Source organism: Nyctibius grandis, chromosome 3 (genome assembly GCF_013368605.1).
Source record: "Nyctibius grandis isolate bNycGra1 chromosome 3, bNycGra1.pri, whole genome shotgun sequence".
NCBI lineage: Eukaryota > Metazoa > Chordata > Aves > Nyctibiiformes > Nyctibiidae > Nyctibius > Nyctibius grandis.
Window position 1 is genome coordinate 97,974,009 of NC_090660.1, and position 23,772 is coordinate 97,997,780.

The 23,772-nt window shown below is 41.9% G+C and overlaps 1 protein-coding gene across 1 annotated transcript in view; it reads left to right on the forward strand.

Moving 5' to 3' along the window:
- The window catches only part of NIPAL2 (NIPA like domain containing 2), a 54,678-nt gene that overhangs the window by 18,502 nt on the left and 12,404 nt on the right, over window positions 1–23,772 (forward strand). The window contains 4 exon segments of the mRNA XM_068396965.1: window positions 3,237–3,305; window positions 6,374–6,545; window positions 17,124–17,183; window positions 19,156–19,277. Of these exon segments, the coding sequence (XP_068253066.1) occupies window positions 3,237–3,305; window positions 6,374–6,545; window positions 17,124–17,183; window positions 19,156–19,277 (423 nt within the window).

Genomic DNA, 23,772 nt, shown 5'->3' on the forward strand with positions numbered 1-23,772 from the left:
CAGAGCTCATTAACACATGTCAGTGTGGAGCAGGCAGCGCAGTATATATGCCAACAGCAATGCTCAGGTGAAACATGTGGTCATTACAATAAAATGACCTGAGCAATGAGGGTAAGTTTTGAGCCCAGATTGCCGCTATGAATTTGCCTTGATCATACACACGTGGTTTTTCCTTATGTGCAGACACAGGAGGTTGCTTAAGTTAGACACAAGGGACTGTCACCTCAACAGCTTTGTATGTGTTTGTCAGGGCCCTGAAGGCACCCACAGCCCTGCCCATCCCTACCCACCCCTGGGGCTCTCCCACCCTGCCCGTAGCCCCAGGACCCCATTTCTCAGCCCCTTGGGGCCATCAGCCTCTGCTCCAGTGATGCCACAGCAGGGCCAGTCTCCAGCTCCCCACAGCCCTGCCCTGCCCAGCCAGGACCCATGGCCACCCGCAGGTCCATGTCCCAGCCCAGCCTCAGCTGAGGGAAATACTGATCTCGGCATTTCACGGGGAAGTACTGTGACAATGGTCACACGTGTCTCAGTATTTCCCAGAAAACGAGGAGAAGACTGAGAAGAAACAAGTTTTTGACCTGTTTTCTGTTCCTGGTAATTTCTGGAACCTGTAAGAAGAAGATTGACTTTTGGGAGATGGGTCCTGTTCAGACACAGGGTGTTCATCACGTTAGAAATCCTACATGTCCCACAAGGATGTCTGAGCCAAGCTCACAGGTACCTGATGAAGCAACCACCATGGTATGAAAGCAGTTGCTGTTCTGGAGAGGACACCAGAGATGCAGGACATTGGAAAACTTCCTGCTAGAGTCCCTGTCCATGCAGTGGGTAAAGCCATGAAAGGGGCATTTGACTCACAGGCTCTGGAGGCAGATACTCAGGTCATCATCAGCACCCATACGTGGATCTGATTTTGCATGTTTTTTTAGATGACAGATGGAACACATAGCCTCATCCTCTGCCCACCAGCTGCATGCAAGTTTTAGCTCCAGAGCTGGATGGAGACCCTCCTTTGGGCTAGCTCGAGACCAACCCTGTTTCCTTCCTGGGGTGCTGGTTGCCTCCTGAGTCCTGCACAGAGTGTGACCCCTGGCTGAAAGCTGGGAGTAAGTAGCTGCAAGGCGTTATCCAGAGATGCAGCCATAAGGGTAGGATCAGCCACTGAAACGGAAAGAGCCACAAAGAGACTGGGTTCTCTGGTGGGAGTAATGTAGATGTATCACAATTACTTATGTGAAAGCAATAAAATGATGGCGTAAATGAGGTGGCAGTTTCTGTTTTCTATTCCCTGCTGTCTCCTTTTTCTTAAACCCATCATGATGAGACTGACAAGGCCACTTCTCCACCCCCTCACAAGTGAGCACGTTGTCATTTAAAAAGAAGAAGTCTTTGGGAGCAAGAAAACAATTTTGATTTAACTGCTGTTTTGTTGAAGCTGCTGTGTGCGTAGGATGATGAGGGGAGTGCAATAATCCACCTGTGAAGTGGTCAAACTTTGTGCAAGAAGTAGTACCACCAGCATCAAAGCCTCAGGAAGGAAAATCCATCCCCTTTGCTCCTTCAGAGCCCTGGGTGGGGGCCATTTGACAACATTTCCCCAGTGTGTAAGGAGGCTGCAAGGCTGCTCATGTCCCTGTAACAGTTAGTGCCCAATCTCAGCAGAGACACCTGTGCCAAGATGTCCTGAGATGTCTTGTCACATACTCCCCACTGCTCCCAGTGAGGGGTGTTCCCAGAGCATGGAAAATACACTTTGTATGAGAGCCCAGGACTCACTGCTGAAGCATCCACTGGGGGATACTGAGATGTGGGGAGAGGATGCAAGATGGGAAGGACCTCCAGTGGCCAGGCACCACAGGGTATGGGTAAAACTCACGAGTAATGCTTCTCATTGGATACTTCTTGCACACAGGCTGTGGCACTGATGCTGTATTACTTAGCACAGAAGACGTGTGAGCAAAGGGAGTCCTCTCACCTCCTGCATTCCCCTCTCTGCATCCCCTTGTACTTGTCAGTCATGTCTTGGTGACACCTGGCAGTCGGCCAAGCACTTCACCCAGAGCGATTCTGTTGTCTGCATCTCCTTCTGTGTCTAAGCCACTACAGAAATGCATGGGCTGGAGACAGTTGGATTCAGCTGTGTCTCTTAGATAAGAATATTATCATACATTTGTAATAAGACTGTTGTTTCTTTACACTTTTGGGGGATTATCATCTCTATTGTCATCACCAAGGGCTTGCTGGACAACGTATTGCCTCTTTATAAATGTTGAGGGGTGACAGTCTCTGTGGCTGGTAGGCACTGCCTGTTCAGGTGTCCCCAGGTACCTAGGGACCTTCTTGGAGAAGAGTCATAAAAGCTGAGGCTGTGAGCACTGAGTTGGATGCTGCTTTACAGCTGGCAAGCAATAGTTATGCTGGGTTATGTTACCATGACCTTGTTTATAAAAACTCACCGAAAGTGCCTTTGTCTTCTCTACAAGCTAATGTGAGTCCTCTCAGCACTATACCAGTGACTTTGAATGAGTCTTGAATACACTTATGACAATGTACAAAGTGTTACAACATTTTGAAAGTAGACAAGGAACTCTGCCATGTACCTGTTATTTGAACTTGCTGAAATGGTATCTTTAAATGGCTGCTTTCCAAAATAATGAATCCTGCTTGAATGTTTTTAATTTCTCAGCTTCATAGAAAGTTTGCAAAATTAGACAGGCTGATTAGAAAATAATTTGATGAAATAGCACAATACTTTACAGAAACTGCCAGGAGACCTGTGTTCCTCGCTGCCCTGTCAAATAGTGGGTATGTTTACAGATAAGATAATTGTGTTCCAATATGAACGGTTCAACTGCTGTTGGTTTTCCTTCTGGATTAGGTAATAAAACAGGTCCTTTTTTTTTTGAAAAGAAGAATACATGTATATAGTGTTCAGCTGAGACCTGTCTAGTTTTTTCTTTCATGACATTTAAGAAGGGTTCTACTGAAGGACAGCAAAACCACCTCCTGTACTGGAATGCCCTTTCCATTCCCAGTGGTTTACTACTTAAGCCCTATTCAACTGAGCAGAGATATTTTTTATCAGTTTACTCAGTGCAGCATCAACTCAGTGACTGAAAAGTGCAATAATTTGGTTTTGATTGGGCTACAATGTACTATCAGAAAACCACTGTTATATTGTTCTTCTTAAACTAAGAAGTATTTTTGTATTTCTTTATTTTGTGATCTTGCAGGCTCAGCTCTTGGGAGTTTTACTTGCTGCTGCTTCAAATTTTCTGATTAGTGCCTCTTTGAATATACAGGTATGAAATTATTTCTCTTTATTGTGAGTTGTTTATATTTAGCAAGTAATTTATGTTAAAATTTGTTTTTATGGTGAAGTTCAAAATACAAATTATGTTGCATTTAAGAAACATTCCCTCTCTTAACTAGTGTCCTGCTGTAGTTGTTGGCGGTATTCTAGCTCTCAACCTGTTCTGTGCTGTGATTTCTATATGGGAATAGAATAAAAATCCGTAACTCCTACTCCTCCTTGTAATGTGCCATAAGGAAATATCAGCTGTGACCTGCTTGTGGTCCCACTGGATGTCATGTGAACTTGTCTTAGAGTGTCCAAATCTAAAATAGAATTGACCACAAGGTCTTAGGGGCCACTTAATGCAGTGATTAATGAGATTAAATGCATAGAGGCATACAGTTTTTTGCAATATTGTGTCCTAAAACAACTTTGACCAATTTAGTTTTCCTTCTGCAATTAGGATGAAACAATCTGAGTAAATATTATTTTAAATCATAAAAGCCATGGGAGGTGCTGACCTTACAACTATGGCAAAGGGTTGTAGGATGAGATTTATAAAATCCTTTCTGTATTAATAATTAGAATACATAATCAGTAGAAAGTTAAATCATTCATTATAATCTGTAACTTGTAGACTTCATGGTATTTTCAGGTCTTCTGACAAAAGTTTTCAGAAAAACTATTTTTGCTAGCTTGTATTTTATGAGTTGTGTATGTCTCATATAAAACTACTTCTTGCTTTTTCTGTAAAGGATGAAACAGAAGGCTGTGAAATATGAAATCTTCTATTCATAATAACCCCTTTTATTAATGCTGGAAGGTTCTCCAATGATTCCCTTCTATTTTAAGTATCTCTAGTGGAGAATCGTGTAGAAAGAAATCTGTTTAGCCAGAAATGGCAGGCAGGTTGAGATGATTGCTGCCTCTCCAATATGAGTTCCAACCTGCTGATGGTGCCAGTATTAGGACAGGCTCTTTTTCAATGGAAAAACTCTTGCTGGTGAAGTGGAAATTCAGTCTAGCCCATAATAATGAGGTTGTTCATCCTTCGTATCTTTTGTCTGCTGAGGGCAGTGAGTGCCAAAGTGGATACTTTGCCAGGGGATGTACTGAGGCATGCAGACAGACTTCTATTGACTTGTAATCATTAACAGCATTTACTGGATTTGAGCTTTTAAAATGCTGTTTAGGAAAACCCAATAGCTCTTCATTGCCATTTGAGAGAGTTTCAACTGAAATTTTATTTACCCTCTAAAATAGGTTTTTCTCCATTTAGTAACAATATATTAGAAATATGAATAATGGCTTTCCCTAGATCTCAACGTTTATTTTCACTCTTGTATTAAATGGACAGGCCAAATTTTATTGTTGTCTCTCCCTTTCCCACCATGCAGTCAGTCATCCTCCCTCTCTTCCCTTTAGCTAGTTGTCAGCTAAAGAACAGCCCACCATTTGCAATGTATTTCAGCTGGATTATAAAAAGTTTCCACCTAAATATCATCCATACACATTACTATGCAAAGAAGGCAGATATCTGGAGAAAGAAGCCATAGGGGAGCCGCTGAGCTCACCCTCCTGCGTTTGTCGCACATCTTTTCAATCACACTGTGTCCTCAAGGGTTATTCCTACAAGAATGAGGGGGGAAACCAGAGCTCAGGATTCAGTTAAGAACTTTTTCTATTTGGTTTTCAGCAGGAACTTGGATTCTTGATTTCACACTATTTAATATCCGGTTCTCTTTGGGGCTTTTTTTGGTTTGTTTGTTTATAAAAATGAAACATGCAAAATTCTGGATGTCACTGTGAATTGCTGGTCTGGCTTAGGAATTTTTGATTTCCTTGTGCTCCTTTTCTCCTGGAGGGCTAAACTTCCTCCTAGGATGTCATCCCCTCAACATGTTCCACACCATGTAGCTGCAATAATGTGCTGTGACCTTTCAACAGAAAGAACGACTGAGACTATGGTATATCCCAGACATTACTGTTTGGCCCATACTCTATAGCGTAGCCTACAGCGTAGAATGGGAATACGAGAAAAATTGTTTACAATTTCCCTAGGACTCTGCAGGGACACTTCCAAATCAAATGTCAAGTGGTGAAGAAAAAAAATGTATTTTACAACCACTTATACTACAATAGTCGTATCATTTGGTTTCCAACTTTTTTGACCTATTTCCCTGTGCAGAGAGGCTGGTGAGGAATCTGAGAAAGGAAACAATATTCTGCAGAGCTAATGTGGTAAACATTGTATCCTTCCCAATCATGACACCTTCCTGATGGAGACTGCCTGGACCCTGTTTCCGAAGACCAGTGTGATCAAAGTCAAATTATCTTGTTAAATACAGGTTCTTGCTGTACAGCTGGAGAGAAAACAATTACAGCATGTGTCGATGACAGCTTCTCCATGTAAGAAGAAGTGTTGATGCAGTATTACATGAGTATATATTACACCTGTTCACACAGATATATCTCATTTTCCTTCTGAAAATAATGCTTTACCTGAGATGTTCTTCTAAGGTCAAACAGAAGATTGTAGCCAAATCCTAAATTCTACCTAATTAATTTAGAGTCCTCCCTACACCAGATGTGATTAAGTGCTGCCTTTTTCATTTTGAAATTGTATTTCTGGCAAGGATATGTACCATGGAGCAGGAACACCATGTTGTCAGGTCCCCTTCTCCTAGTTTGTTGCCACAGTTCTGATTCTGCCCCATCTCCTGCCTCTGAGTGTTTCCAGATTCACAGCACAACTGCTGAGCTTTGCTTTGAGAGAAGAACAGGGGTGTGCAGTGATAGCTAAGAAGCACTAGCCAGTATTCACTTAATATTTTCAGTGGTCTAATTTTTCAATCGTTTCCAGAAAGGCTAAGAAAACACACATCTGAAGCAGCATGGAGTTAATACAAAGCAGTGTGTCTGGAAAAACAAGCTGAAAGTCATGTTTGAAAAGAAAACCTTGACACACTTGGAATTTGAAGTTGACAGCCCCCTTAATTATTCTGCTTTTGTCAGACATAAGAACACAATTGAAGTCTTTCTTTTCATGCCCGTTCCTAATAATTAATTTTCTAGAAATGCGCTCATCTCCGACTGGCTTGCCAGGCAGAGCCGAAGCCCTACTACAGGAGCAAGCTGTGGTGGTGTGGAATTACCCTTCTGGGGCTTGGAGAGGTAGGCAATTTCACAGCCTACGGATTTGCCCCCATCACCCTTGTCGCTCCACTGGGATGTGTATCTGTCATAGGTGAGATGGTGCCATATCTTGCTTGGGTACATTCTTTAATTAAATGCTTTTTTGTGACTAAAGGAATAATACCGCAGGAGCTGCAGCAGGAACAAAAGGGGAAAATGTTAATGTTGTGGTTTGAAAAGAAATTATTCATATAATTACATGAGCTGACAGTTTAACACAAACCTTCTACTTAACTCGGAGACTCTTCTAATATCTTTCTCCTTCTATAGTTTTTTCTTTTGTGGTCTCTGGTCACACTGTGCTGTGCTAGCTCCTGCCAGTCAGTCACCCAGTGCTGCACCAGCATTGCTGGCTCTACAAGACCCGAAGCTGGGGGTTCACATCCTGCTTATTGCACGGAACTGTGGTCTGATCCTGAGTACCTACAATGTGGTTTTTATGTTACCATCACACCGAGCAGTTTCTGCTGCCTGCCCCTTTGATTCATGTTGGGCAAACTTGCCTGACTCTGCCCCCCCCATCACTGGCAGATGCCCTCACGCTCAGGTGCACCTCAAGGTCTGCGTGGTGGCGGGGTTTGGCCTGGCCTGCACACAGGAGTCACTTCTGCAGAATGATGTTCTTAGTAAATCCACAGCAATTTTTCTGTCATTCAATCATTATCTTCCTATTCACACTGTGTTTTAGGAACTGTACTCTGAACAAAGAATCTGTTCTGCTGCTTCTGGTAGCTGTGGGTGACCAGAAGGGCCTAGAAATTTCCTGAAATGTTTAGTTTATTCATGGACATTATCAAAGTTTTTCATTTGTTCCTTCATGTGCAGATTAACTGGACTTTAGCAGAAGTCCTATCCTTAGGACTCATTTGATATGATCTTACTCTTTACTTCATGTGTTTTTTTGTAATTAAGGTTTTTAGAAGACTAGCTCAGGTATGAGATATCTGTTTCTTTGATAAAGAAACATGCATTTTAAAATACGTTATCATGTTGTGCTAATGCAAAGCAGAGTGGACAGGGCGATACTGTACAGAGGCTGTGAAAACAGGAATACAGGGTGCAGCTGTATCCCTCAGTTGAGTCGCTTCATATCCACCGCTGAAACCTCTAGGGCTGAGGTATCACAACAGCTCTGCATATGCTGGAGCTCACTCGCCTGCTATTGGCAAGTGGTAACTTTTCATGGTCTGTCTCTAGCTACCATTTTCATTCTTGGAAGTGACACTGCAGTAAGCGATTCTGACTGGGAAGGTAGAAAAGATGAATTATCTTCCCAGTGGACTCCTGGCTGTAGTGGAAGGAGGCAGCCAACCCCATACAGGTGCAATTTAGCAAAGAGATAGTGGGGGAAGAAAACTGCGAGCAATTTACTGTAACCTTTAATGTTAAACAATTGCCGAATGTTGGAGAATGAGATATAAAGGTACTGTACTTCACCATTATAGAAAAGATTTCTTGAAGAAAGGAATGAGATACTACTTGAGATGAAAATGTAAATTAACATGACATATCCTAGTGTGATTTTGGTAGCAGTAGTTATATTTTAACATTGTAGACATTTCCAGATGTCTCTGAACATAAAGGGACATAGACCAATCTAATTTGTCGCCCAAACAGAATAAAATGCAAATATAGAAAACTAGAAAGAAGAAATGAAAAGCAGTAGGAAGGGAAAAAATTCCATTGGTGATTAAACTGCTACAAAGCAGAGGTTACATTTAGGGTCGATTTTTATCTAGGCAGATTCCTTCTTCTTTACCTTTGCAATATGCAAAGAAATGTTGCATCTCTTTCCTCCATTCTCCATTTCCTCTTACTTATAACAAATACCAAGAAAACATTTTTCCTAACTGTTACATCTTATCAAAATTCTTATACACTTTTTTTTTAAACTGACCCAAAATGCTTATCCTGGAAGACCCCCAGAGAGCACTTTAATATCTTATATTCCTTTCCCATGTATCAACTGGCAGTATCCATTTCATAGCCCAAACAATAGAGATATCTGAAATTTTATTTAGTCTAGTAAACTTTCCCTTAAGGAAGGGAAAGTAAAAATGGTCTAGACAGCCAACTACAACAGTAACTTCCCAGTAACACCTCCTACCACTAGATACTTACTTGTCTTCTGAAATTAGAGCCAGAGAGAGCGAGCATCCTTTTAATTTTAGAAGAGTTCGTCATTTAGGGCAATGACAAACTGACCAAGACACATGCACATCATCTGCTAACAACTGGGCAAAGGATAATTTAGGTGGCAGGTCTTCCAATTTAAAAGATCAAGAAAATTTTTTCTCATTTAGTTGTGACCTCTTTAGGTGGTGGAGGGTGGACTTTGCACAGTCTAGTCAGCAGTTGTTTTGAGGTATTGTTGAAGGTGTGTCTTTTCCTAAGTTAATTTTCAAAAGGAAAAAATTAAGCACTTGATAACAAACTCCAAATGTGTATCTGACCCTAAGTCCGCCCTTCTGATAAGCTTTTTTTTCCAAATTTGGTGTCAACGCATCCCACATGGTAACAGCTGACTCTCACTGACATTGGGTACTCAGTACCTATGGTGAACTGAGGGGAAATGTGCTTTGCAGCATGCGCAGTCATCTGCGGGACTCTCTGAAGATCTCCATCACTCTGGGTCTGCCTGGAAATTTCCTTTGCTTGGAAACCAGGGTTTTGGAGGAGGATAAGGCAGACTGGAGTCTCTGCCGAGAACAAATTTGGGTTGTACTCATCATATATCTCCAGACCTCTGCGACAGGAAGCATCCTGGGTCTTAAAATAGATGGAGATAACATCTATTATGCTCTGCTACCACATTTAACTGCATCCAACTGAATTTTGCACTGAACCCGTTACCAATTAAATAGTGAAAAGTTTGTGCCTCATTCTATTGAGCTGGATGCTTCTGATGGTTCTTTTAGAAAGAATCCAGCACCACAGACCATGAACTGGCATGCCACCAGTAGATTTTAATTTTTTTTCTTAGAATGAAGCTCCAAAGACTATATTTTTCTTCTTACACAGTGGAAGTATTTCTGTGTGTGATTGCAATGATGCAAGCTCTACATCTGTTCAGGGTTTTAAATAGTTTGAGAAGACAGCAGTTTTTTTTCTTCAAGAGGAGAAATTGCTAAATTTTTAATTTAAAAATGCAGGAGTAATATTGTTTGATGTGATCATTAAAAAGCTTTTTATACTTAAAAATTAAAAATCATGTTTTACATGTAGCTCGAGTAATTTTAGGCTGCTGTGTTTTTTCGCTCACTGTCTTGCTTTTGCCTGCAGAAATAACTTGGGGGGAGGGAGGGATGAGGAAAGGCCAGTGGTATCAGAGATCGTTTCTTCTGCAGTTTTCATCATTCTGTAGAGAATTGTTTTACACTTAACTCACTTAGACTGACATTGTTGAGATCCCTTTGCATTTTTATATGCTCCTTCTAAATAGCTGTGGGACAAGAAATTACTTTAGGCTTTGAAAATTGATATCCCTGAGGGTGCTTTAAGAAAAAGATTCTCAGATATTCTCATAGAAATGGATTTCTCCCACTCACTGTAATTTAACATCTTCATGGCCCAAGAACTTGGGATTTTGAGAACTCTGCTACTAATGAGAACTGGGAAACATTCACCAGACTACTCCTTAAAATACTTTATTTGTACTTGTCTAGAAGACGCAACAAAAGGATTCTCAGGGTTCTTCCTTCTCTCTGTGGTGTATATGTCCTATAATCCAGTTTACAGAGTTAAGCTCACCTTAATGGTCTCTCTTTTGAGCAATTCCTCTGATATTTGGCTTGCTTGTTTATTAGGATATTGGCATGAAGGATGGGGAAAAACGTTTCACGATTTTGTTCACCGCTTTTCCAGTACTAATATTTAGTCATGCTAGAAATATTACATGTTCAGTGTGCAGGATAGCTATCAAGAAGGCATGCACCAACTGACTAAATTCTGTAGTATCTTCCTTTGCATTCAGTGCACCATTAATATCAATCATATAAACTAAGAATAGGTTTGAGTAGTCAATTAACTGTGATGAATTTGTTCCCAGATGTCTTGCGCAGAGCTAGCTCTCTGTTTAACTCTGGCTATGCATGCAGCTATTTTTTAAGTTTCTCCAAATTTGTGTTAATCCTCCCTGACACAGAGCTCTGGCCCTGAAGGAGACTCAGGTCCCACCAGGTCTAAATGCATCCATCCTCCTTATACCTGAATCATCTCCCCTGTCTACCCCAAAATGATCCACAGTAGGTCTGCAGACTGGTTTTGCTCAAGCTCCTGCCCTCCCCTTCAGCAAGACTCTACATCTGAGATGTAGGCAGGATCAGATGAAGGAGGTTTTAAGCTAATAGTCTCAGAGCAGGGGATTCTCAGTCATGAATTGTTTATATGCAGACTCCACCACGGAGACAGTGCTACAGGCACAAAAAAACAGCTGTGATTTACCTGTCAGTGCCTGCAGAGTGCCCATGGACCTGCTTGTCTTTGTGTTTTGTGCATGGGCATTAGAGGCAGTCTGTGCTTCCTGTCCTGTCCCCTCCAGTAGTCCTTTGCATGGAGAGAGGTATTTTAGTCTGCACAGCTCCTTTCTCCAAACCAGCTCCTTTCCTTCTGAATGTGCTTAATAAAAATGCTTGGGCACTTTTAAAAATCTTTTTTTCCCACTATTCTTCAGCTAAACCACATTCCTCTCATGACCAGCAACCTCATCAGTTCAGTTTTTTTTTTTTTTGTCTGGATCCCCTGTGGAAATACCGGTACTTGGCCAGGAAGAGCTGCTCCCCATTCTCTGCCCTCTTAACCTCTTGCTCATTTGAGCTGCAGTGATCAAATGTACTACCTGCCTCATCATCTCTCCAGATCTTCCTGACTGTGTGACAGACTACAATAGCTTGAGTTTCGGGATGGATTAAAGTGTCTCCAAGTGCTTCTGTACTGGGATAGTCCTGAATCTCTTCAGCTTGGAAGGTAGTCTGAGGGTCTAACTGTACAAAGCATCTTAAAATGTGTCTGGCAGCAACTGCATCCTCATAGCTTGAGCACTGCTCAGCAGTTTTAGTACAAAATCAGCTGGGTGAGCTTAAACAGCTACATTAGATGGAGGCAGACCCTTAAGTTGCATAAAACAGCGTAAATGTTTGATCTGAAAGTGAAATGTTTTTCTTGTTGCACAAACTGGGAGAGATGCAAACATTAAACTGTAGTCTTTGAATCATGGCTAGTACTCCCCCTTTGGTATTTCATCCAGACCACCTGTGAAATGGGTACAAAAGTATTCTGCAAAATGAGTGGTTTTAAATGCCTTTACCTGACTGTATCAGGTAAGCTTAATAGAAGAAGCATTTGAGGCAAATATTGAATTTTGTGTTTTTATTGGACAAGACAGAAGCAGCAAAAGCAGTCTATGCATTTATGAGGAGAGTATCAATCTATTTTATACAGTACATAAAGCTCATCTAAAAATTGAAAAGAGGAAAAGGAAGGATATACAAATATTTGAAGTTATGAAAGGAATTATTTAGTGTAAGACCTGACGATAAAAATAGAGGTAAAAAGATGAGATTCATAAATAGCCTCAGTACCGGGAAAACAACATAATAATCATAGAATCATAGAATGGTTTGGGTTGTAAGGGACCTTAAAGATCACCTAGTTCCAACCCCCCTGCCACAGGCAGGGACACCTTTCCTCTAGACCAGGTTGCTCAAAGCCCCATCCAGCCTGGCCTTGAACACGGCCAGGGAGGGGGCAGCCACAACGTCTCTGGGCAACATTGGTGAAATAGTTTTGAGTAGGAAATATAAGTGCTGGACAGTATTTCCTTTGTGTCTTCTAAGGCTGGATTGGGCAAAATGCAGAAAATACACTCTACAGATCAGTATGTATTTTCTGTCTTTATCTTCTCTCGCTGTATACTATCACTTTCTTAAAGAAACAAACAAGAAACAATCCTAACTGCAGCTTTCACATCTAGGAGGCAGAGGAGTTGTTTTGTGAGCTGGGTTCTCACCATTCGGTGTCTGCTAGTGGCAGGACCCACATATCTCACTACTCTTTATTTCTGTTTGTGCTGGAGAAAACCTACATATGGAGATAATCGCACACACTCACTCTCGCAGGAGAGTCAGCATCTGACTAAGCTACGCGTAGCACCATTACAACCCTCTCTTAAGGCACCTAATTACATATCATGCAGAAAATGGACATTTTCTACCATTTTTCTCAATTGAAACTGAAATTCATGTGCTGCAATGAGTATATATTCATTCAATAATGTGAATATATTTTCATTCTATATATAGTGAATATATGAATATATATTTGTTCATTCAATAATGAATACAAACCAGCTTATTTTATGCTGATGCATGAGAAGACAAGGTTGTTCCAACATAATAATTAAGGTCCTGAACAAACTTTTTTCCCCATTTTCTACCCAATAGTTTTTATTTATCATGATTTTGATGTACTGCCAATTCATAATATTTTTTCATTTGAAATACTAACTCTGTATTTCCAGATTGAAGAGTTTCATGAGCCTTCAGAAAGGTTCAGTCATACAGATACAGATATTTTATAGCACCTACTTACTTCTTAATTTGAGGATATTAATATAAGTGTCATGCAATCAAGGCATGAAATGAACTCAAGGATTTCATTAGGATGTGTTTGTTCTGTAATGTTCAATCCTTAACAAATCATCTCCTAGATTTTCTGCCCTTCTCTTGATCTAGCAGGCTGTCTGCCACTGCTCTCAGTGGGAGTAGGATCTCTGCCTAGTTTTGAATGTTTTACCTTAATAATTAGTTAAAAAGCTAAAAATGTTCTGATCCACCCCAAAGTATACAAGTCTTCTCAGACACCCTGGGGTGCAGCCTTTGCTTCAGTGACTTACAGGATGACAATTCGGGCTTAGAGTTGTGCATGTGTCATGTTGCTACAACCAGTGGTTCAAAACCAATGAGGCTTCAGAAAAATAAATTGCCCATTTTGCTGCCAACCTGTTGCCAGCTTACACTTTGACACAATTTTTTTGTCTGCATTTCTGTATTGTTGTATTCTATTGCTGACCAATTAAAAAAAATCAGAGACTATTCCTCCCTCTGACACAAATCTCTATTTCTATAACTGCTGATAGATTGGAAAAAAAAACCCCAGGCAAATAAATGAACACATTAATACTTTTCAGCACAGCAATTTTCCAAGTTCCTCAGTTTATTCATACGTAGAGTTGAACATAATGTTCAGTGATTTATTTTGCACATCAGTATAATGGTGTAGGAGGAGGAGGCACACAGCTATTGTGACAGAGGTGGAAGAAGAAGACCCTGGCGTGGGAAAGGAAAAATTGGGGCTGGGTGGTAGGAAGTTAGTTAGACTTACACTGCAGTGAAGTGGAAGCCGGTTAGGAGGGAAGCATGAAGGTGTAACATGTCACTGGTGTTGAGGAGGAGAAATGGGAAGACAGGAAACACCTCACCTGTGGTGTGAGGGATGGTGGGGAAGGAGTGGAGCACAGGGGTTTTGGCACGGCTGCTTTTAGGAGCTGAATCTGGGATGCAGTAAGGGCTTTAGCTCATATATCTGGTGGGCTTAACTGTGGCCTCTGGATGCCCACTCTTCTGCCAAAGGTTCACAGGGTCCTAGGATAACTCAGCTTGGAAGGGACTTTGGGAGATCCCTAACCCAACCTCCTGCTCACAGCAGGGTCAGCTTGAAGGCCACCAGGCAGAGAGGAAACAGTGGGGGAATGTGTTGACCATCTAGCATATTGTCTTAAACTGCCTTTTCTGGAGGAGTTAATGTCTTAAGCAGCTAAATGCACCTGAGACTGTGAGCTGGAGCCCAAAGGAGTTAAGGAAGAGGGGCAGAGCAGCTGCGAGGGCTGTGCATTTTTCACTGGGCTCCTGGGATGCATGCTGGTGCCTGCCATTTGTCTTGCTGGCCAGGGAAAGCTGCAAAGCCAGCAGAAGGCAAAGCAAGTAAAGGCCAGCCGGCACTCCTGGGGCTCACAGGCTCGCTTCATACCCCTTCTCCTCTGGCCCATCGTTTCTAGTGAGCCACTGTCTGTGTCAAGACAATCTGCACCTGGTTTCTTTGATTTAACCTGGTTCAAACCCACCCCGCAAATTGAAGAACATAAAAGACTACTTAAAAGTCAAACTTATGGAGCTTAACACCCAGAAAATTCACAAAATTTTTTAAAAAACATTGTGTTAGGCAATGTGTAATAACAAGGTGCTTTCTTGGCTGTGCTACAGTAACTTGCTTAAAATTCAGCTCTGAAGGTGATAGCCAGAGTTTGCCAGGCTGCTGATCAGTCATGTATGTCCTCTAGCATCTCATCAGCTCTGTGTGACTGTTCTCTGCTTCTTCGCTTAGATTTACCCCGTTTGCTTTTCTTCTTCACTTGAATGCATATGAAGTGTTGGCAGCTTATCCATAGGGACAGTCACCTTTTGTGTTCAGAGTCTCTCCTGGGTCTCACTCTCCCCACCTTCGTGTTGCGTCTCCCCTCCTACTTCAGTTTTTCCTGTGTTCCCAGATGGCCTAATATATGTTCTTAAAACCTCTCCTATTTTTAGATTCCTCTACGTATTACACATCATAAAGAGCATTAATTATACATACTTTCTGCTAAGCTCATGATCTCTTGTGCATTACCAGCTATCTCTGGAGAAAGAGCTCGCCATATTTAAATGCATTATTAAAGCAGATGACAGGCTGAGTGACAAGTTTCATTATCTGGATGCATTCCAGTGCCTCCCTGTGCCCACAGCCAGCCTCAGAGATTGTGATCCCCCCCAAGCTGTCATTCACCATCTCCAGAGAACCCGGCAGTGGAATTTTGGGCATAACTCATCTCACCCCAAATTGGATGCCAACAGTGGAATTGAACGCTAAATTGCATTTATTAGATCTCCACTGAATGCAGAGAGCCCAGACAAGGGGGTACTCAAAAAAAAAAATAATCACTGAGGCAGCAGTTCTTAAGCAGCAGGTCTTTGCTGTTATGTGACTGCCTAGGTGGGTGGGCTGAGGTGAGGTTTGGGAGAGCTATGACAGCAGGAAGACAGAGCAGTAATTAATTCCTGCACTATCCTGGGTCGCTGCTGCTTCTTTCCTGGTTTTTGTCCTCTTTTCTAAACCTAGGTAGCTTTGCTATTACCAGTGTTGCCTGGATACCAGTGTCTTTTCTCCAGCAAAGTTGTCACTGAAAGGCTGAATAAAGAAAACCACGTCAGGCAGCTTACTTTCAGTGGGGCATTTTCAGTTGAAGATTCTTTTATTGCACTTATTTGTTTGCATAGATCTCCATCACTCTTCATACAGTTTAAATTGATGACTTCTGCTATATCTGATTTTCTACTGACTGGATAACACAAGCATGATGCTGAATTCCAGTTTACCTCTTGGTATGAACCTCTCTAGATTTATCTAGAGTACATCTACTAGTTAACCACAAATTAAATTTTCCATCAGAACAATAGAGATAATGAGGCAAAGATGGTCACAAAAATGTTGAACTGTTATTTTAAGAATAAACCAAGAATTTCATGCTGCAGGCAGGGACAGAGCTCTTGTAACAGCATCCCATGATTTAGGTTCAATGTGTCTTCACTGTCCCTCCTAGGCAGAGCCTTTCTTTGAGGTTTCTAAATGAATCTAACATTACCAATGCACCTCTCCCAAAGGTCTTTCCTCATCTCTTTTACATAGGAGCTATTCAGACTCTTTTGCTTCTCCTTAGAGGTAGATGCTGTGATGTTGTATGCTGGAATAGAGCCATCTTTCCCAAGTGGCCAACAGTCTCATCCATTTTAAGTTCAAACCCCTTCTTCCCTGTCTAGCACATGTCCACATTTAGCTGCTTACCTGAAATCCTGGCTTGATCACTACTGCTGCTCACCCATCCACCTTCCAGGAGAGGCAGGGCTAGGAGCTAACACTGGGGAGATCTGAGAGCTGGACAAGGAGAAGAGTTGCCCAGGGAACAGGAGGTCATTTCCAGGACTCACTTCCATTTTTCTCCTTCCTCATTACAAGTCACTCTAAAAGATCATGGGCAGTGCTTCTGTATGGTACATATCTTGGTTATTCCACCTGCTTGTTTACAGACATCATGACCACTCTCTTAGTTCATACTAAATGCTACGTTTTTGCAGTGGCTTGCTTTCTTCTGGTTGTACAGCTGCTACTTTTCTTATAAGCCTCTAATACACTGAAGGCTAAAGAAGTGGAATTTTATCCCCCTATAAGGCAATTTGCCTTAAGCAAGTCCATACAGTGAGTTGGTAGCAAAATGGGGAGTGGAATGGTAAGGCTGATCAGTGCCCAGCTTTCCTGACACTTCCACATATGACTGAATCAGAGCAGTTTAAGCAGCATCTGCGTGGGAGATGGGAAGGGTATAGCATCCCTTCAACCACGTAAGAGCCTGCTGGATATGTTTAAAATCTTACAAAAACTGAGGGTTGGTTGGTTGGTGGAGTGGACTCCTGGCTGGTTATATCATGGTATGGTGCAACAACAACAGCCGTGAGATATATTTATACTTGACCCAGGGCAGCTTTTTGCTATGGCACTTGGTATTCTATTAAATATAAAAAATGTCTTTATGTTTCTGTTCTAGGTAGTGCATTTATTTCTGTTTTATTCCTAAAGAAGAGCATGAGGGCTGCTGATATATTGGGTAAGTAAGTGTTTGTTAATATGGACATGTGTGTCGCCATATGCTTAGCAAGCTGTAACTCATGCAGCCCCCAACCTTCACACTCCCACTTACCCAAGCAAGTGTTTTGAGGCAGATACTTTCAAAATTGGGAAGAAGTGACAAAAAGAAAGAGAATCTTCAGTGCATGTGGAAAAGAATACATTCCCAAATCCTCTGCTCTTCTAACCATAACTCATTCCTTATGTGTCCTTATTGCTCAAATTTATTTTCATGGTCTATTTTTGCCTCTGAGATTGTATTTAGTATTATCTTTATGTGTTCAACACAGTTTTAGTAAAAACAATGAAGCTATTGAGTTATTCATTCAAATATAAGTTGTTTTTTTTTCTTACTGCATAGACATTGCACAAAAATTCAAGGTCAATTAAAAGTGACAACTTCTCTTTTGATATTAATTTTATCCCTTCAAAGAACAAATTATCATGTTGCCAATGTCTTGTTGGTAAACATGGTCTTCACTGTAAAAGTGTGTCAACTTTTTGTCTGTGTCCAAGACTTTTTTGCATATCAAAACTGCCCTACTTGAACACTGTAATAGTGAGAGACAAGCATATTTCAGGGTTTGGGCTTTACACAAGCCATCTTGGCTGAGACAGTGCACCTGATGTTGCTATGGGACACCTGGTATTTCTGTAGGGTTCCTAGTGTCTAATCTTGATTGTCCGTAATATAATGAGAACATCCCAGCTGTTCTCATGAATGTTTTGGAGTCATCTGTTCAGTATTGTTCCAGGAATACTATATAATATTTATTTATGTTTGGGATCCAAGTTTGCCAGCTCAGCTGCTACATTCAGATTCCTCCCTACCTTGACTGATCATGCTTCCCTTATGGCCTTATACATTGTGTGTTGCTTTAACTAGTGTTCAGCACTGATTTATTTTATTTCTGTGAGTTCGACTTTGCAAGAAGGAATTAACAATGTTGCTACATTCCATAGGAATGAGCTATATGATGGGAAATATGGTGATGTTTTTGCAAGCACATAAATATAGAACAGTTCTGCTTTTCCAAAGGAACTGTGTGCGATAGCAGTGCCAGCAAAGTCCTCTGGATGTGCTTTGCTTTGTATTCCTGGGCCTTGTATTCCACACTGATTTATAGGTTTGCCAAGAATTTTAAAGATTACTTGAAAAAAAAAGTGATTAGCTAATATCTTCCTTAATCCAATACAGTTTATGAGCTCAAGATCGGCTCACTTCTATCTCAATACCTCGATGAACATCTGTGTTTGTCAGCTGGCTGTCCACAAGGCAGAACTTCCAGATTTTTATTAAAAGCATGATAAAGCAAGTTCGACCTTGAAAAGGGGCCCTGGCAATCTAATGGCTGAACAGTCTTTTGCAAATCAGTCTTTTATAAAACAGTTCATAGGTCTGCAAATACAACAGGGAGCGGCCAAAATGTTGGCTTCATGACAGCTTCGCATAAGCATTGGACTGGAATATATCTGTTGCTCTTAATGTTTCCAGGGCAGGTCCATAGCTGGTGCAGATCTCTGTGGCCACACTGACTTTGGGAGAGTTGTGTTTATTTAACTGGTTAATGATTTAGCTGTCTGCCTCAGTAAGAAACTTGTCCTTTCAGCAACTTGCTTTCTGCCTGTGAGAAATACAAAGGTTCAATTCTCCTTCATCATGCACTTGGTATTAGAATTCAGAATATTTGAAAATGCATTGCTGAGTTGGAATCCTAATTCATGAGGCTTTACTGACAGCTTTTTTTCATATTTCTAAAATACTTTGAGTCTTTAAAAAAATTACACTAGATAAGACCACAAATGCAAGGCAACTCAAGCACCTAAGCCCAGATCTGATTAAACGGACTTAAATTTTCTTCTAGAAACTATTTCCAAGTCAACAGGAGAGCAAGGATGACCTTGATTAACACATATTGTATTACCAAAATAATGTGTCCTTTTCTTTAAAGGAGGAACACTGACAGTAACAGGGACATACTTGTTGGTGACATTCACTCCAAATGTACCCCAAGAGCTCACAGCAAGACGAGTACAGAACTACTTAGTGAGCTGGCCTTTTTTGGTATATTCAGTGAGTATCTGATTCATACTACTCCCTAAATCAGAAAAACTGGGGCTCTTGGACTTTTTGCAGAATTATGAATTAGTGGCAGAAAAACTGCCCCTGAAGATAAATTGTGTGATTTTCACAGGAGAGAGAGCAAGTCTCTGGGTCATCACATCAGTCCCCAAGCTGAAAATATGCTGAACCAAAAGATGTCTTTTGAACTACATGCCAGGGGAAAGTCACAGTTGTGCAGGATTGACAAGAATGGAAAGATTTTTTTTTCAGCAAACTTGAGGGAAAACCTAAATATTGGCACTTATATATGTGTTCATGCCACACTGTCTGCATGTACATCTAAGTTACAGTGCTTTTCTGGAATGTAATGGACTTGTGCTTTTAAAAAACAGGCTATATATGCTCTTGGTCCTGCTCTGTGCTTTCACAGAATCACAGAATGTTAGGGATTGGAAGGGACCTCGAAAGATCATCTAGTCCAATCCCCCTGCCGGAGCAGGATTGCCTAGACCATATCACACAGGAACGCGTCCAGGCGGGTTTTGAATGTCTCCAGAGAAGGAGACTCCACAACCTCTCTGGGCAGCCTGTTCCAGTGTTCGGTCACCCTCACTTTCATATCGCTCTGTTTTATCCCCATGTTGCTAAGCCTGGCTGAAAGGAGCTTTGTATGGAGTTAGGATGTGAGAGGTGGCCTGCTTCACTGCCACTCAGGTTAATCTGAACCTGAGTCTGAATTCAAATACAAAAATACCATTTTGATTAAAGTATCTGTATACAAACTTCAAATACCATATGTCGTCTTTGATGTATTTAATCAGCACCAGGAGCAAGACCAGAGTGAGTAGGAGGGATTTCTCTCTCTCTTTTCCTCCGGAACGTTGAAAATTTGTTCCTGCAGCTGAATGTAAAAGATGCAATATAGGAGCTTCAGAAGCAGTTACTTTTTTCCCACTAAAGTGACTCACTTGGGTTAGATTGTTAGTGCCCAGAATTTTCTCAGTAGGAAGCTCAGTTAGTAAGCCGCTGAATAGACAGTTTAAGGACCTTAATCTTTTAGCCAACCTGCAGACTTTAAATACATCTAACTAGCCATGAGACTACTGATTAAGCAGAAAGTACATGCTGCCACAAAAAATGTTGATCCTCCTGCTCAATTTTTTGTTCATTTTAAAAGCTCCTGAAAGATGGTGATACAGCTCAAAGGAAGAAATTAATGATCATGCTGCATAAATCACAACATGCATTTTCAATCAGGCAGTAGAGAGGCTTTTGAAGGCAATGCATAAGAGTTTTGGGGTACTCAGTAAGGGTAGCTTCAGCCTCAGCAAGAGCTTCAGAAAATCCACATAACCAGCAGAGGGACAAGGACTTCTTTAGCAGGGGGTTCAGAACAAGGGTCTTGGTGCTCACTGGGGGACTCTCTCCTACTGAATATCACCCTCTACCATGCAGTTCCACCAGTAGATACTAAAATGGCCTGGAATATTAGGCAGTTATTTTAAATTGCCGACTCACTCATTTGTGTAGAGGTGGTGGAGGAAGAAAACTCCCCATCCACACCCAATGACACCAGAAATCTCTGTGTCATAGGCCGTTCACATTTTCTTAAAACCAACAGGTTGCTGGAAAAGCGCTTTTCCCCATCTGAGGACTTTTTTGACTTTGTTTCAGGAAAAGTTAATAAGAACACAGTTGAATGCCTAGGAAGACTGTGCTGTATTCTTAGGGGACATTATGAGGAGGTGGTAGGTAACCCCTGAACTTTCTTTCCCCTCTGCTCTCTTTTCCCTGCCTCAGCCAGTATCCAATTCTACATGTACAGCATAGGTTGCAGGGAAGGATGGAGCAAGCACACAGCAAAACTTGTTGACTCAATAACATATCAAGCTTTATTTGTTCCTTCTGCTCCCTGGATTCATCTGTTCTGAGATTCCTCTGTCCAAACAAGAGGGAAGAGTGAAAGGCTCCACAAGAGACTCTCAGATACCAGCCCGATTATCCTGGTATGCTGCTGGAAGTTCAAGCAAACCCTGATGTAAACATTCTCTTTGGGCAGGGAACTAGCTCTTCGTAATTGTTTGTAAAATGCCTAGCACAGGTTGACTGCCGAGATATTAAAAAAGCACAGCAGAAGTTGCAGAGTTTCCAGTATAAATATATAGTGAGGAGACAGTACAGCAGTATAATGCAGTCCAACAGTCTTTCTAAAAGTAGTCCCAAAGTGTGGTCTGCTGAGAAATACAAAGCCCCAATGCTACAAAATGTTCTATGTGGGTAATAAACCATCCCCATGTGGCACTTCACTGGCGTTGGAGGAGGTCTGCAGAAATAGCCTCTAATTCCCACGAGACAACTTTGAGTCACCTTCTGAGACTTTGCAGTAGCATAATCATGTCTGAGCAAGAATGACTAGCCTAGCTTGGTTTTTTTCTCTTTTGCTTATGTGCACATTGTGTCACTACAGAAGACATCAATTACAGATGAAGCTCTTAGGCTCTCCTGAACAGAAGCATAGTGAGTATTGGGTTGTTAATATTTAATCTCTGTAAAATCAGGTTCAAAGTATTTCTGCTTTTCCTTCAAAGTGCCTAGAAGACCTTCCTGGTTCATTGGTCCCTACGTTGCTGTATATCCCAGAAAAACAGTTGAGGCAGACAGTGTGGTATTTTGTTCTGATGCCTTCTGGTAATGCTTAGAAACATGGAAAATATCATGATTATAAAAAAAAGTTGATGAGATGTGGGCTTGAGGAGACTTCAGTAGAGATTAGTTATAATAGCAAAAATTATTGTAAGCAGGTCAAGTTCCTTCAGTTCCTCTAAACAGGACATGTGAAGCTGATATAATCAATGCACTTGTAATTCCTGGACTTTGCATTTAACACTACCATAGCTATCAACTATGAGAGCGAGCACTATTTGGGTAATTCTCGGGAGACAATCATAAGCAACAGCTGGGACACCCCAGAGGGTCACTATCTGTGTGAGGTCCTGTTAGGAGCCATGTACTCTGCTTGCACCGTGACTCAATGTGATGGCCTCTCCCTTGTCTTGTGACTAAAGGTGACCTGTTGGTGGGTCACCGAGCAGCAGAGAACCAGCAGCAGTTTGGCTGCTGGGCAGCACAAGGTGAGAACTAACGGTTTGAATTTCATGCTTAGGGTGTGAGACTTGACAGAGCTGTGTAAACTTAAATAACAGCCCTGAAAAGCAAACATCAGCTTTCTCCCCAGGCTCAGCCACCAGACTGCCATCTCTGGCCCTACACCACTCCTGGTCTTGGGGCTTCCCCAGGAGGCAGAAGCAGCCAGGAACACAGACCTGTGGGCCCTTTCCAGAGCTGCCATCAGGGACTCTTTCATGTCCTTTTGATGGTTTTCCTTGTCTGTTTCCTTTCAGAAGTGAATCATCTTGGTGGATTTGTTTGCTTTTAAACAGGAGGAGATCACAGTGGAGCTTTATTGTAGCTTTAGCAAGAGAAAAGGTGACGACAGGATGAGGACCGACGGAGGGCTGATGGACAGAGCCAGAAACAGTGACTTGGCTCAGTCGAGATCGATGGTGCTCAGCACTACCTTCCACTCTGGGGGTTGGAGTGTGGTGGAAAAGGGAGTGGAGCACCAGAGCTGGTGTGATGGAGCGGTTTGAGCCAGCGACTGTCCCAGGGCTTGTTTTCGGATTATTGTTCTTTCATAGTTTGAAATCTAAGTGACAGGGCAGATGATGGTGCTTCCCTCTACTGGCATTGTGATTAAAGTTGTCTAGGGGATACAAAATGAATCAATACCTGAGGTGCAGCTGTCTGCCTACAGTAGGCCTGTCTCATGGGTTTCTGCACACTCTGTGGCAACCAGTCCAAGGGTCTGGGAGAGGTGATGGGTGCTCAGGTTTGCACAGGGGGGCGAAGCAGATCTCACAGTGCTGTGTCACCTGGTGCCATGACCCCATCCCAGTCACTCCACCCTGTGTGCCAGTGCTGAACTGGCACGTCACAGAAGAGGATACCTGAGACTTCTCTGGAACTTCTGTCTTAGCCTGGGTACCTTTCCATGTGGGGAATATTTATTTAGCACAGCTTTACTCTATTGTGTTAGTAATTGTTCACTGTCAAAATAGCAACTGAAGCTATTTGGAGGCTGTTGTGGCTGCAGCCTGATAATGCTTTGGCCCTGAGATGTGTTTGCCAGTGGCATGACGAGTGAAGCTGCTACCTTTACTTCTCCTCTTGAGTTCCCTCAAAACCCTCCTCAAGTTTCCCACAGGGAGGCCAAAATGAACTCACATGTCTGCAGATCTTAACATGACTTTTCTGCCTTGGTTCCTGATTTAGACATACCCACCCCTTGTTGCACTGTTGCATAAAGCTGGGGAGGCGGGACAAGTTACTGACTGTGGGACTGAGGCAAAGACCTCTTTTCTACCTTCTGGTGGCCCAGCTTTCACCTCTAGGTGCAAGCCTGGTGGGGAGGGATGTTTCTCTGGAGGGAGATGAGACCAGCACT